At 40.0% G+C, this 15,857-nt stretch overlaps 1 protein-coding gene across 5 annotated transcripts in view; it reads right to left on the bottom strand.

Annotated features, from left to right (window-relative positions):
* Positions 1-627: 627 nt before the first annotated feature.
* The window catches only part of arnt2 (aryl-hydrocarbon receptor nuclear translocator 2), a 151,460-nt gene continuing 136,230 nt past the window's right edge, over positions 628-15,857 (bottom strand). For all 5 annotated transcript variants that reach the window (XM_022669504.2, XM_022669503.2, XM_022669507.2 and 2 more), the window contains 2 exons: positions 3,697-3,842; positions 628-2,094 (listed from right to left, as the gene is read on the bottom strand). In XM_022669504.2, the coding sequence (XP_022525225.2) occupies positions 1,996-2,094; positions 3,697-3,842 (245 nt within the window). In that variant the 3' untranslated portion in view covers positions 628-1,995. The remainder of the gene's footprint in view (positions 2,095-3,696; positions 3,843-15,857) is intronic.

The raw sequence follows: 15,857 nt of genomic DNA, 5'->3' as shown, positions 1-15,857 counted from the left end.
TGAGATCTTTTTGGATCAACTAGTTATAAGTGTGGCCTACAAATATGAATTCAGTTTTGGAGAGGCTTTACTTCATGCAACCAAATCAGACTATTTTATCTGATTTATAGACCACTTCAAACCTGACATTAGCATAAATCTTGGGTAATTTGACCGTAAGCTTGGAGTCTTTGAGAATAGATCACTATACTGTTTCATTCACACATCAGATCAATTCGAAAATCAGATTTTCTTTTTCTTTTACTCTGTTCACACATGGAATACAAAGAGCTGCACAGTTGCTGCACCCAGCCTTAGTTTAAAGCCAGTTTTAGAGGGGAGAAATCTGTGTAGAATAACATCCAGCACTCGTTTGACTTATTACAGAATTACATTTTTGTTTACTTTTGTTTAGCTTAGTCTTACAGGTCTCACCACCCAGTTGTGAGAACTATTAGAAGTGAACCATGACAACACCCCTGTGCCTTATTATTGTCACATAATGCGTCTTATAGTGTAAAAAAAGTAATGATTTAGTTACATTTTGGGGTGAATTCTAACATTTATTCGCCGTTATAAAAAAAGGTGGAAAAAGATTAGCATTTAAAGGAAAGAAACGGGAATAAGTCGACACAACAAACACACAGATCCGTTTGATTGGATGAGAGTTTATTGTCACGAGCACTGTCTGTCATCACAAAAATAATGGAACACACGTACACGATTTATACAAGTCTAAACTCATCGTACAGTTAACAGGCTAACTAAATACCCAGAGTTAAATACGTACCCACATTGCACACCATGGACGATATTAAACCTACACAAGGACGCATGTCGCGGCGGAGGTGAAAACAAGAAGAAGAAGAAGAAGACGACGACGACGAAACACACCATCCCACATAAAAATCACATTATTTACATTAAAACATCCACGTCGATTTAGCAAAAAGGGGTTTTTCTTCATTCGTTTTAAGTCTTTAAGTTTTCCTATCAGTCCTTCATTTCGATACACCGTTTCTTAATCGTGTAAAAGATCTAGACCTCAAAAGTCCTCGTCGTTAGTTCCAAAAAAACAAAAAAATAGAATTCAAAGGATTACAAAGTCTATGACAGATCAACAGATCACACACCGCAATGCTCTACCCCTTCACTGCTGCTGCCAATGCTGCTGCCACGAGGCTGGTGATGATAGCTTAGCTTTTGTTAATGAAGAGCACTTGAAGCCTGAACGGTTCGCCAAAAAAAAAAAAAAAAAAAAAAAAACGAACAAAAATGTGTGAAAATCAAAAATTCAACATAACACTTTTTTTTTTCATATGTTTATATATATATATACATATATATATATATCAATCTACCACTAGTATTATTAGTTCATTAGCTAATATCATTATGGACATCACTACATAGACTATACTTTTCACAGTAAGCGAAATGCTGCATCGGGTTATGCTGGTGCAATGATCTCGGCAGGTCAGTTCTCGGAGTTCTCAACGAGGTTCCTCCGTCAGTTAGTGAGTCGAGGAGGGGGGTTGGGGGGGTCCGCACACACTCACACATGCTGAACCATTAAACATCTCTTCTCGTTCCGGGAAAAACACGGTAACGTGTCGAAACAGACAGTCCACGTCGTATCCTCTCGCAGGATACTCACCTATCTGTGCAAAACCAGCCCTGACAGAAGGACTGTTTGGATATGGGAGAAAGAGTGTGTGTGTGTGTGTGTGTGTGTGTGTGTGTGTGTGTGGTGGATAACCAGTCAACAAGGTCCAAAGTACGAACTGTGTGCATTCCAAACATCTATGCAGGACTGCCGATGTGCATTGAGTGCAACTGATGATACTGATGATGATACTGATGATGATGCTGATGATGATGCTGCTCATGATGATGGCGGGGGAATCAATGAAGATCATAACGACGACAATACTGCAGTATTGTGGAAGAAAAAAAAAAAAAAAAAAACAGATCACCCTTCAAAAAAAAAAAAAAAAAAAAAAGATCCAAGCCAGTTTACTCGGAAAACGGCGGGAACATGCCGAGGTCGGCGAAGTCCTCGATGTTGTAGTTGGCCGTTCCCTGGGTGGGGTCACCAGCCATGGGCAGCATATCCTGCAACCAAATAAGAGGAGATGTTTTAGACCGAGTTTACTGTATTAAACCTAAAGTACTATTATTTATTTATTTATTTTTTTTTTAATCCCATTTTCTCCCCAATATACAGCGCACTCTGAGGAAAGCGCAGCGACTCGGTTCTGATACATCAGCTCACAGACGCCTCGTGCTGATCGTCATCACTCTTTGGAGCGATGTGGGGAAAGAGCACCATCTACTGTACCCACCCAGAGAGAGCAAAGTGAAATGTGCTCTCTCAGGGCTCTGGCCGCTGATGGCAAGCCACTAGGTGGCTGGTTGAATGGCTGTGTAATTAAGACCAACAAGATTTAATACTAGATGGTCTTGGACAGACATGCATATCTATCTATCTATCTGTCTGTCTGTCTGTCTGTCTGTCTGTCTGTCTGTCTATCTATCTATCTATCTATCTATCTATCTATCTATCTATCTATCTATCTATCTACTTTACCATCCACTCGCCCATCTATCCAGCCACCCTCCCACCTACCTATACATCATCCATTAATTCACTTTTCCATCCACTCGCCCATCTATCCATCCACCCACCCACCTAACTATCCATCATCCATCCATTCACATTTCCATCCACTCACCCATCTATACAGCCACCCACCCACCTAGCTATCCATCATCCATCCACCCACCCACCTAGCTATCCATCATCCATCCACCCACCCACCTAGCTAGCTATCCATCATCCATCCATTCACTTTTCCATTCATACACCCACCTAGCCATTAATCCACCCAGCTATGCATCCATTTACCTGCCAACAACCAACCTACCTATTTATCCACCCTCCCACCCACCTACCTATCCATCCATTCACTTATCCATCCACTCGCTACTCTATCCATCCACCCACCTACCTAGCTATTAATCCACCCAGCTATGCATCCATTTACCTGCCAACAACTAACCTACCTATCCATCCACCCTCCCTCCCACCCACCTACCCATCCACCCACCTACCCATCCATCCATCCATCCATCCATCCATCCATCCATCCATCCATTCACTTTTCCATCCACTCGCCCATCTATCCATCAACCCACCCACCCAGCTATTAATCCACTCAGCTATTAATCCACTCAGCTATGCATCCATTTACCTGCCCACAACCAACCTACCTGTTCATCCACCCTCCCACCTACCTATCCATCCATCCATTTACTTATCCATCCACTCGCCACTCTATCCATCCACCCACCCACCTAGCTATTAATCCACCCAGCTATGCATCTATTTACCTGCCCACAACCAACCTATATATTCATTCACTATCCCAGCTACTGATCCATCCATCCATCCATCCATCCATCCATCTCTACCATTTTCTACCCAGTGACCTATCCATACATTCATCTGCCTCTATCTATACATCTCTCTACCTAGCCATCCATGTGTTCACGCACCAATAAATCTATCCATCTTGTACATCATATTATTATTATATATACATGCTTTTTGCATATTATTTGAAATCAATTTGAACCAGTTTACCAGTAAACTGACAGTCTAAAAATGGATGTGTGTGTGTGTGTTCATGTACGCATCACGGAGCAGAGCGTTACCTGGAACACCTCGGATTGGCTGGGCTGGGTGTGTGTGTGCTGTTCTCCGGTTTGCTGGCTGTGATGCTGACTCTGCCACTGAGACCACACTTCAGACGGCCGGCCCTGGAACTGACCACCACTCTGACTGCTCTCCCCGGACACATCTGAAAACACACATCAGAAACAGACTCAGATATATGCTCAGCCTTGCTGGTGTGGAGTTAGAGATTGTTCTACAGCAGCGGTGTCCAAACTACGGCCCGCGGGCCATTTGCGGCAGGTTTCCTTTTTTGGAGCGACCCGCGAGGTATTTTAGAAATAGAATGAAAGTTGGCCCGCTGTTAAGCAGGTTTTTACAATGTAAGATTCAAAGTTTGAACGCTAGGTGTCAGAAACGGGCCAAAGAGTCTAAAAGCGGCGAGAGTGTGCATTTCTAGCGCAGAAAAACAGGCTAAAGAGTCTAAAAGCGGAGAGGGTGCGCATTTCTAGCGCAGAAAAATGGGCCAAAGAGTCTAAAAGCGAAGAGGGTGCGCGTTTCTTGCGCAGAAAAACGGGCCAAAGAGTCTAAAAGCGGAGAGGGTGCGCATTTCTAGCGCAGAAAAACGGGACAAAAGAGTCTAAAAGCGGCAAGAGTGTGCATTTCTAGCGCAAAAAAACAGCCTGAAGAGTCTAAAAGCTGAGAGGGTGCGCATTTCTAGCGCAGAAAAACGGGACAAAAGAGTCTAAAAGCGGAGAGGGTGCGCATTTCTAGCGCAGAAAAACGGGCCAAAGAGTCTAAAAGCGGAGAGGGTGCGCATTTCTAGCGCAGAAAAACGGGCCAAAGAGTCTAAAAGCAGAGAGAGTGTGCACAGTTTAGCGCAGAAAAAAGGGGCAAAGAGTCTAAAAGCGGAGAGTGTGCGCATTTCTAGCGCAAAAAAGGGCAAATGAGTCTTAAAGTTGCCGTAATTAAGGAGTTTAATATTAGGAGACATCATTAAATGAAACATCAATTTGAAAAATCTTAGTTTACATTAAAGATAGTAAGTCAAGTAAAATGGTGTGTAAATGAAATAATCAGGAAAAAAGTATTATTTAAAGTGGTATATTTCATTATTTGTTTTATTACAGAGTGTGGCCCGTGACTTCAAATATATTTCTCCTTCTGGCCCCCAACAAAAAAAGTTTGGACACCCCTGCTCTACAGCTTCAACAACAGTTTCTGACCACAGACCCACTCTTGGTTGGATATCTTAAAGTGGTGGACTGACCTTTATGTGGTAAACAAACTTTGTACACTTGTAACAATGCCACACACACACAAACACATGGACATTCACAATATGCAAATCGGTCAACAAATAATTCCACCCCGGGGATGTCTAACCATCTGCCTCTCACTGCTATCAGAGGCACACTAAACCCATACATCACCCAGCGCCCCTCCCAAACTACACCTCCCTAGAGCTGGGCGATTAATCGATTTTATCGATTAATTCGAATTTACAGTTAAGGACGATGTGTTTAATGAAAATCGATTTTCTCAGAAAATCAATTTTCTCCGCCCCCTTTTAATTAATACAATAAAAAACTGCTCTTATAATAACATTTAACAACACGGCAAAAAAACTGATTTATGTAATTTACGTAAAAATAAAGTTATTTTATTTGTTGGAGTTCATTTGTATCATTTCTAACATATTTAGAGTGTTTTTTACTCACTTTTTTCTCTCTCACAATGTTAATCCTTTACAGCTTCAAAAACAGGTATTATGTAAATTAGGCATAATTTGACTTTTAGGAGATTTTAGTAGGGGAAAAAAAATCGATTTAAATCGAAAATCGGATTTAAAAAAAAAATCGCCCAGCTCTACCCCTCCCATTTTAAAGCCTTTTTTCTAGTTTGAGCTGATCAGTGAGTTTAGTGCCCCTTTTTTAAAAAATTATATACATTTCATTACCTTTAAAAGCGCTTTTAAAGCTGCGGTACTTTGGCACGCAGACACATCACAAATCAATTGATAATGCCGCCCCCTGGTGACGTCCAACTTTCTGGGTCCCATTACTATCAGAGACACTGCTCAACCAGCTCAATCAGCTTTCTCTTCTGCTCTTCCCCTAAACCCATACATCACCCAGGGCTACTACTATTACCAAAAATGTGATAAAGTACCGGACGGGCCGGGCCTGTAGCCCTAGACTGCCCCCAAAAGATTTCTTCTGAAGGGAGAAAAAACTACTGCACAGGTACTGTAGAGCACAATTTGAATATTTTGTTTGTCACCTCTCTCTAGAAAAGAAAAAAAGAAAAAAGAAAAAAAAATCCCACCTTGGCAGAAGGGGAAATGAGGTCACGGGTGGCTAGCAACATGAGGTATGCATTTAATGGGATATTAGCGAAGAGGAGAATGCGCCGGTTCCCCGGGGCTGAGCCGGAGAGCCAGGGTTCCAGAGTTTCCAGCCGTCTATCGGCTTAATTTCACAGGAAATATGTAAATGCGAGGGTGTCTTTCTGTACCAGTCAACACTGGAGATGTTTTTCCTCCAGCTGACAGAATCGTTTATGCGTGTACATCATTTTCAGCCTCATGTTGGGCGCCTGAGGCGGCAGAATGAGAGAGAGAGAGAGAGAGAGAGAGAATTGACTGATGGATGATGTGAGTGTGTGAGTGTGTGAGTGTGTGTGTGTGTGTGTGTGTGTGTGTGTGTAAGTGTGTGTGTGTGTGTGCGCAGGACACTTCCCATGTTCTGCATTGATGAGAGTGATGTAAGGTCGACTTTTTCATTTTTCTGCGGCAGTAGCTGAAAGTGTCCTGCTACAAGACATGATGGAGTCCTATTATGCCTCTCTCTTTCTGTCTGTCTCTCTCTCTTTGACAAATTGTCTCACACCCTTCTTATATATGTCTCTCTCTCTCTCTGATGAATTGTCTCACTCCCACCTTATGTATGGCTCTCTCTCTCTCACTTTGATTAATTGTCTCACTCCCTCCATATGTACATCTCTCTCTCTCTTTGACGAATTGTCTCACTCCCTCCTTATGTACGTCTCTCTCTCTCTCTCTCTGATGAATTGTCTCACTCCCTCTTTATGTATGTCTCTCTCTCTCTCTTTCTCTCGCTCTCTGGTGAATTGTCTCACTCCCTCCTAATGTACGTTTTTCTCTCTCTCTAATGAATTGTCTCACTCCCTCCTTATGTATGTCTCTCTTTCTCTCTCTGATTAATTGTCTCACTCCCTCCTTATGTATGTCTATCTCTCTCTCTCTGATTGTCTCACTCCCTCCTTATGTATGTCTCTCTCTCTCTGATTAATTGTCTCACTCCCTCCTTATGTATGTCTCTCTCTCTCTCTGATTAATTGTCTCACTCCCTCCTTATGTATGTCTCTCTCTCTCTGATTAATTGTCTCACTCCCTCCTTATGTATGTCTCTCTCTTTCTGATTAATTGTCTCACTCCCTCCTTATGTATGTCTCTCTCTCTCTCTCTGATTAATTGTCTCACTCCCTCCTTATGTATGTCTTGCTTACTTCTTTTCTCTTTTTCTCTCTAGATTTGTCATGCTCTCTCCTCTCTCTCTCAATCCTAAATTGTCTTTCTGTCCTGTATTTCTCTGTCTCAAACAGTCTCTGCCCATCCTTTTCCTTTTCTTTCCTAACCGGTCTCTCTGTCCCTCTTTCCCCCTCTCTTGTCTCTGTCTTCCATTAGTCTTTTTATCTCGCAGTTTGTCTTTGTCTACCACTCTCTGTGCTGAATTGTCCGTTCTTCTTTTAATTGTTTTGTCTCTCTGTCCTAAATCGTTTTTTACCTTCTTCTCTGTCTTTTTTCTTCTTTTCACTTAATGTCCTAAAATATCTCTCTGTCCCTTATGTTTTTTATGTCCAGAACTCTCTCTATCCCTTCTTTTCTCTTGATTTGTTTCTTTGCTTCTCTTCTTCTCTGTTTATGTCTCTCTGCCCTATCTTTTCTCTCGCTCTCTGATTTTTCTCTATCCCTTCTCATCTCTGCTTGCTTGATTTGTTTCTTTTCCCTCTCTGTCCGTAATCATTTTTGTCCCTAATTATCTCAATTTTTTTCTCTCCCTTTGTCTCTGTCTGTCTCTTTTAGTCCTAATTTTTTCTCTCTCTCTCTCTTTGTCCTGAATTGTCTGTCTATCCCTCCTAATCTTCTTTTCACTTTGTCCTAAACTAATCTTTGTTCCCTCATTCTCTCTTTATGCCCTAAATGTTCTCTCTGCCCTTTCTTCTTTCTCTCTCTGTCCTGTATTGTCTCTCTATCCCTTTGTATCTCTTTCTGTCCTAAACTGTCTTTTTGGTCCCTCTTTCTCTTTCAATTTGTCTATCATCCTCTTTCTTTCTTGGTCCCTTTTTCTCATTCTCTCTCAATTTGTCTCTAATCCTCTATCTTTCTTTATTTATGTATCCCTTTTCCCCATTTTCTCTAAATTTGTCTATCATCTTCTTTCTCTCTTGATTTGTCTCTTCTCTTCATCCTCTTTCAATTTGTCTCTTATCTTCTTTCTTTCTTTCTTTCTTTCTTTCTTTCTTTCTTTCTTTCTTTCTTGATTTGTCTCTTCTCCTCATTCTCTCTCAATTTGTCTCATCCTCATTCTTTCTTGTTTCGTCTCTTCTCTTTCTCTCTCAATTTGTCTCTAATCCCCTCTCTTTCTTTATTTATGTGTCTCTTTTCCCCATTCTCTCTAAATTTGTCTATCATCCTTTTTCTTTTTTGATTAGTCTTTTCTCTTCATTCTCTCTTGGTTTGTCCCTTTTCCTCAGTCTCTCTCTATTTGTCTCTTAACCTCTTTCTTTCTTGATTTGTCTCTCTCCCTCATTCTCTGTCGATTTGTCTCACTTTCTTTTCTTCTACCTCCCTCTCTTCCAAAAAAAATATGTCTCTCTTCTCTTAATCAGCTTCTCTCTCTCCATCTTTGTCTGTCTCTGTCCTAATTTTTTCTGTCATTTTTCTCTCTTCTGTCATTTTTTTGCCAATGTATCCCTTCTTCTCTCTGAATTTGTCTCTCCTTATTTCTCTCTCTCTTAAATTGTCTGATTGGTCTCTCTCCCACTTTCTCTCTCTGTCTTGTTTCCTCTCTCGCTCACCCATTCACTCACTCTTTCCCTGATTCCTTATACATCTCTCTCTCTCTCTCTCTCTCTCTCTCTCTCTATAATATGCTGATGCACCTCATTGTAATTTTTCTCTGCGGTTCGCTCTCACTGCCTCAATCTCCTCTCCTCCGCCTGCCTCAATCATCTATCTTCATCCTTCATTTCCGCCAAGAACGAGAGAGAAAGGGAAGCAGCGATAGAGAGCGAGAGAGCGAGAGAAAGAACGAGAGAGTGTGAGAGATGGAGGGAGACAGAGAAGTGCCCATATTGCCACTTTGTCTGCCCACTCTCGGTCAAACAACTGGCTTTCTAAAGTACATGAAAGTACAGACGGCCAGCCATCACTCGTCCATACAAACAGGAGCAGTTCATCACAACAGTATTGCTATTCTAATCATGAAATTACTTCAGCAATGCTATTTTAGTCAGAAATGTACCTCAGTATTGCTATTCTAATCATACATTTACTTCAGCAGTGCAATTTTAGTTATAAATGTACCTCAGTATTGCTATTCTAATCATGAATTTACTTCAGCATTGCTATTTTAGTTAAAACATACCTCAGTATTGTTATTCTAATCAGGAATTTACTACATCAGTGTTATTTTAGTTCAAATGTACCTCAGTATTGCTATTGAAATCATTAATTTACTTCAACAGTGCAATTACAATTTAAAATGTACTACAGTGTTGCATTACTAATCATGCTTTTACTTTAGAAGTGCTATTTTAGTTATACATATACCTCGGTATTGCTATTCTATTCATTTATTTAGATCAGAAATGCAATTTTTGTTAAAAGTGTACCTTAGTATTGCTATTCTAATTGTGAATTTACTTCAAAAGTGCAATTTTAGTTATAAATGTACCTCGGTATTGCTATACTACTCATTAACTTACTTCAGTTGTACTATTTTAGTAATAAATGTACTTCAGTATTGATATTTTAATCATAAATTTACTTCAGAAGTGCTATTTTAGTCATAAATGTAACACAGTATTGCTATTCAAATCATGAATTTACTTCAGAAGTGCTATTTTAGTCATAAATGTAACACAGTATTGCTATTCAAATCATGAATTTACTTCAGAAGTGCTATTTTAGTCATAAATGTAACACAGTATTGCTATTCAAATCATGAATTTACTTCAGAATTTACTTTGTCGACTGCTTGCCAGCTTCCTTTCGTCTCTCTCCAGTAAATTATTGAAGGTGCATGTTTTTTTTGGTTCTGCTTTTAGACAAATATTATAGGGTGCTAAAGTTTCTGCGAATCCCTTATATTATTAACTAAACATTCATAACTCTAAAAAACCTAATGTTAGTAGGTGGGCAGCACCACTCACACTGCTCCCTGAAGGGGAAAAATCATCAATAATCAATTTTAAAGCAAAGCAAATGAATATCTCAGCTGAGCAGAACAAAAACGGCTTTATAATCCCGTCACTGAGAGAGGAAACGCTCCGAGTTCCCTCGCTGACGTGTCGGGATCGGGATCCCGGTGAGCCGGGAGAGTTAGCGCTCCGCCTCGCTTTGTGACAAACACATTAAAAGAGAATTATCTGGACACGGCCAGCCTAATGGACTCATTTTCAAGTAGGCCTTCAGGGGGCTTTTGCAGAGGCAGATATGGGCCACACTTCACATCTAAGTGGAATGTTAATGCCCCTCGTTCTGAAGGTAAATCACATGCTAATCACATGGAGGAGGGGGAGTAGCGAGAATGTGAGAGGAGGAAACGGCTAGTCGTCAGATACATTTGATGCTTAAGTTTTGTTTTAAACTAAATGGTCCATACCAGGAATACCTGTGTTAGTGGTTACAGCACTGAGTTACTGATCACAGGGGGTTGTGGGTTCAAGGCAAGACAATAGACTTAACTAACTGTGTATCTTTTGCTCCAGGGATGCCATCGCCAAATAACATTTTAGTAGAGGTGTAACGATGCACTCTGCTCATGATTTGATCCAGTTTCATGATTCTGGATTCACAATAATAATAATATTTTTTTTTATTTATAATTTTCTCAAATTTTTCTCCCAATTTAGCTAGGGCAGTTGTCCCACCGTTGAGCTGCTACTAATGATGCCTCGACACAAGGAAGGTTGAAGAAGACTAGCACATGCCTCCTTCAATACATGTGAAGTCAGCCAGCACCTCTTTTCCAACTCCTCCTAATACAAAACTGCTAAGGAGCATCACAGTGTTCTCGGAGGAAAACGCAGCGACATGGTTCCGATACATCAGCTCACAGATGCAGCCTTGTGCTGATCGACATCACCCTTTGGAGTGACGAAGAGAAAGAGCGCCCTCTATCCACCCAGAGAGAGTAAGGGCAGTAGTGCTCTCTCAGGGCTCCGGCAGCTGATGGCAAGCTGCATGACAGGGATTCGAACCAGCGATCTCCGAATCATTGTGGTAGCGCCTTAATCTGCTTACTCCCTGTGGAAAACATTTTGACACACCTACAATGCACAATATATTTTTATAGAAATTATTTTACACTATTAACACGATTTTAGTCCCATTTTAAAAATGCTGACAAACCGACAAACAAAACTTGAAGCTCGGAAACAAATCTGGGATCACTCGGCGCTCGCTTAGTCGCGTAGTGTGCACTACTAAAAGTCGCTTGCCGATTCATCACTGACTGATCTCCGACCAGTCACAGACGCCCGGCAAATATTTGGCATGCTAGATATCTGACACAGTCTGCGACTGGGAGTCATGAGCAGTGGCTACATACAGCCAACGGTATTATAGAGAAAGAGAGAGAACCTCGGGTACACATCCCTAACATTACTAGAACCGTTTATGGAGAGTCTGACCACTTTCTGTCCCCCTGTTATATCATGAAATGCCTGTTAAACTCCAGAGGGAGCAGCGAGTGACTGTGAATGGGGGTGAATGTATCTAAAAGCTAAAATCTTTAAATTAATAAAAATAAAAACTGTTTGTTCTGAGTATTTCTTTAATGATAGAAAGTAGAATAATGTATTTTACAAAAAAAAAGCAATGAACGCATGCCTGTATATTTCAGTTTATCTATAGAAAAAGAAAATTATGTCTGCAGTGCTGAAACATTTGATATAGTTTGATATTTGACATGTGTTGAGGACATAAGTACATAAAAAAACTGATCAGACATATATATATATATATATATATTATATATATATATATATATATATATATATATATATATATATATATAACTTTTTGAGATTTTGATTCTAAGTTGCCTCATATGAACCCATTAATTAGTTAGACTCACTTTAAGTGCATATTCACCTCTATAGAGAATTTTCTGGCATGGCATCACTAGTTCTCTCATGTGTTTAGTTCTGATGTGTTCTCGTGAGATATACGTGTTTCTGGAGAGCAGCCAGGTAGACTGGTGATTTCCCACAGTAAAAAAAGCGTAAGTCGTATAGCGTGAAAGTCTTAACAACTCAACGACTTTAGCACAACCAGTTGTGTATTGTGAACCTAGCATTACTTATTCAGCTAAAATAAAAAAAGTTTTGGGGATGAGCCTGTGTTGACAATTCACTGCCAAGATAGCAATGAACCTGTGACTGTTGACGTCTGTCTAGGCTGTTTCAGTCAGTGGAGCTCCTGTGTTTTCCATTGCCAAGATAAACAGCAATACGCAAGAAATTTATCTGAACAAAATATGTAGATATATATTCACAAGCGCTGTTGCCATTTAAACAATGCAGCTGTGAAAAGGTGTGAAGATAGCAATGAGCATCGCAATGCACGTTGCACAGGGTGCAAGACGGTGCCCAACATCTTCCTCTGGTAAATACGTACAGTATAGATTTTCCTTTTGCATCAAGCTAACTGTAGCATGATGTGTTTTTGAGACGATTTTCTATTTGCCTCGTGCGAGGCTGCACATGTTCTGTGGTGCGACTACTGCACAAACAACTTGCGATGACTATGCTGAAACGATATAACCTGCAGCCCTACCTGCTCAAATCGATAACACCCCTCTTCCCACTCTGCTGTTCACTCTGTTCCGCCTCTGGGCAAGGAATTCGGAAAAGCTGCATAATTGCGTCTGAACTGGGAGCTCGCGCTTGGCTGCCACGTCCTGGCGGGGAAATTCCAAAGCTTTTTAGCGTGTTAGAAACGTATGAAAACCAGATTTCCTCCCAACGCACTTATTCCAACCACCTGCGGGCTGTCAAACTTCATATACAGCAGCCAGACATCACAGGAGCTAGAGTCAGGACGGTACCTGCAAACAGTGCGTGTATATTTATAGCTGATCTATCTGCTATAAGTGGATTAAACCGGCACTATTTTATAGCTACTGATCTGTTTGATGCTGTTGATGCAGCGTTTGTAGGTTATCAGCATCCATATCTATATTTTTAGATGCATCAGTGGACCGATGGAACTGGCACTAAAGCAGATCTTTTAGCGTCTTTAGCGAGTGATCCGAATAAATCACAAGCGATCAGAGTAAATCAGATCAGCTGCACGCCTTTAATCAGACTGAAGCATCTAAAAGGGTCGTTGTTTTAATTCCACGCTTTATTTGTAGATCATATAAACTCTTTATGTTTAGAACACATGTGTCGTTCCAGGTTTCAGACTCATTAAGATGTGATTGTTATGGGGATTGTTATGGTGATGTCATGTTAAGTATGTGCAGGCGTGCTTTAATTATATTTAAATTCGATTTAACTCAACTCGACACTGTGGTGGAACTCAATGCAGCAAAGTTTCACCAGCACTTTATGACCAGATGGACTGGAACTAACTCTAACTGTGAAGAAGATATAAAAACAGACATACATAAAGTCTCGAATATAGGATGAACTGGTATACAGGTTCAGGATCAGCTGGGAAAGTACTTTGGTGCGCTTTCCCCGCGGGTTTGGTACCAGTGTGAAAAGCTGCTGTGAAAAACAGTGCAGCAGCAGAGTATCGATCAATAATCAAGAAGAAGATAGATGATCACAAGCCATCAAACCAAACTGAACTGCTTGAATTTGTGCACCAAAAGTAGTGTGTAAGAGTGGTGGAGGAGAACATGCTAAGCTGCATGAAAACTGTGATTAAAACTAGGGTTATTCCACCAAATATTGATTTCTGAACTTTTAAAAGTTTAGGAATATGAACTTGTTTTTTTTTTTTGTTTTTTTTTTTGCATTATTTGAGGTCTGAAAGCTCTGCATCTTTTTTTGTTTTTTTGTTATTTCAGCTATTTCTCATTTTCTGCAAATAAATGCTCTAAATGAAGATATATATATATTTTTTAATGGGAGAAATGTTGTCTGTAGTTTATAGAATTAAAAAACAATGTTCTTTTTACTCAAACATAAACCTGTAAATAGCAAAATCAGAGAAACTGATTCAGAAAATGGAGTGGTGTCTTAATTTTTTTTCCCAGAGCTGTAAATACATATAAATAAACACATTTTGAGGAATTCATTTAGAATCTCCCCCCGTCTGCAGCTCAGATTTTGAGGCATAACCTGAATATCCATATCATGCATCACTCAGATGATACGGAAAGTGTGAGTTCGCAGCTTCGGCCCATAAATCAGCGTGTCTGTGTTTGACAGACAGTTTGATTAGTGCTCAGAGACACCTGAGAGCAGACTCACGAGAGATTCCATCTCCCAGCAGCTCCGTAATCCCTAATCTCCTAATCTCCACACGCATGCTGCACACCTGCTAACCCCACACTCAGTGTAAAGCACCAGAGCGTGTGTGTGTGGAAAGTGTCTCCAAGTTACCAAGCGCCAGAGCAGTAAAAAATCCCTCTTATCCCTTTTATTACAGTGGAGGAGCGCTGGAGATCTGAGGTTTGGGTTTTTAGATTTGCTCTGGATCTACAGAGCTAAGCAGGGCTAACCGCTAACAGCAGCTTATATTATCACAAGCTTTTCAGAAATATTTAACCAGAATTTTAACTGTACTTTAACTCTGTATTTTCAGAAAATAGAAAATCATACAATGTCAGAAACCAAATGAATAAGTCTATTATACATAACGTATATATATGTATGTATATATATATATATATATATATATATATATACACACATATATATATATATATATATATATATATATATATATATATATATATATATATATATATATATATATATATATATATATATATTTGAAAGGCAGATTAAAAAAAACGTAGACATAATTAAGGATCTGCTTTCTGAAATAAATCTAAAATAAAAAAGTCTGGAATATACTGTTTACTTTTAGCCAAATGCTTACTACCACCACCATGCTTAACAGTATTCTAAAGCCAAATGTTCTAACACAACCTAAACGCGAATGATTACACTACGTGCATCTCAAAAAATATAGATTTATCAATGAGAAGTTACTTTATTTCAGTAATTTAGTTCAAAATGTGAAACTCTATATATTATATACAGGGGTTGGACAATGAAACTGAAACAACTAGTTTTAGACCACAATAATTTATCGTCCTGACGGACATTTCTAGTGGTAACAGGAGAGTTGAGGTGCACACTGAATTCTGCCTTGATTTGGGCAGCCGTGGGTTTATGTTTTTTAATACAATCCGGGTTAGCACCCGAACATCCCTTTCAGACAGCTTCCTCTTACAGCGTCCACAGTTAATCCTGTTGGATGTGGTTCACCCTTCTTGGTGGTATGCTGACATTACCCTGGATACCGTGGCTCTTCATACATCACAAAGACTTGCTGTCTTGGTCACAGATGTGGCAGCAAGACGTGCACCAACAATTTGCCCTCTTTTGAACTCTGGTATGTCACCCATAATGTTGTGTGCATTGCAGTATTCTGAGTAAAACTGTGCTCTTACCCTGCTAATTGAACCTTCACACTCTGCTCTTACTGGTGCAATGTGCAGTTAATGAAGATTGGCCACCAGGATGCTCCAATTTTGCCGTTAAAAAACCTCCCACATTAAAATGACAGGTGTTTCACTTTTATTGTCCAACCCCTGTAGATGTATTACACAGAGTGATATATTTTAGGGGGTTATTTCTTTTATTGTTGCCTAAAGCAGTTTTAACTCACTCAGCTGCTGCATTTAGGTAAAACAACCCGATACCG

This window comes from Astyanax mexicanus, chromosome 16, assembly GCF_023375975.1.
Source record: "Astyanax mexicanus isolate ESR-SI-001 chromosome 16, AstMex3_surface, whole genome shotgun sequence".
NCBI classification, from domain to species: Eukaryota; Metazoa; Chordata; class Actinopteri; order Characiformes; family Acestrorhamphidae; genus Astyanax; species Astyanax mexicanus.
Note: the sequence above shows the minus strand (reverse complement) of the source record. Positions and strands in the feature narration are given on the sequence as shown.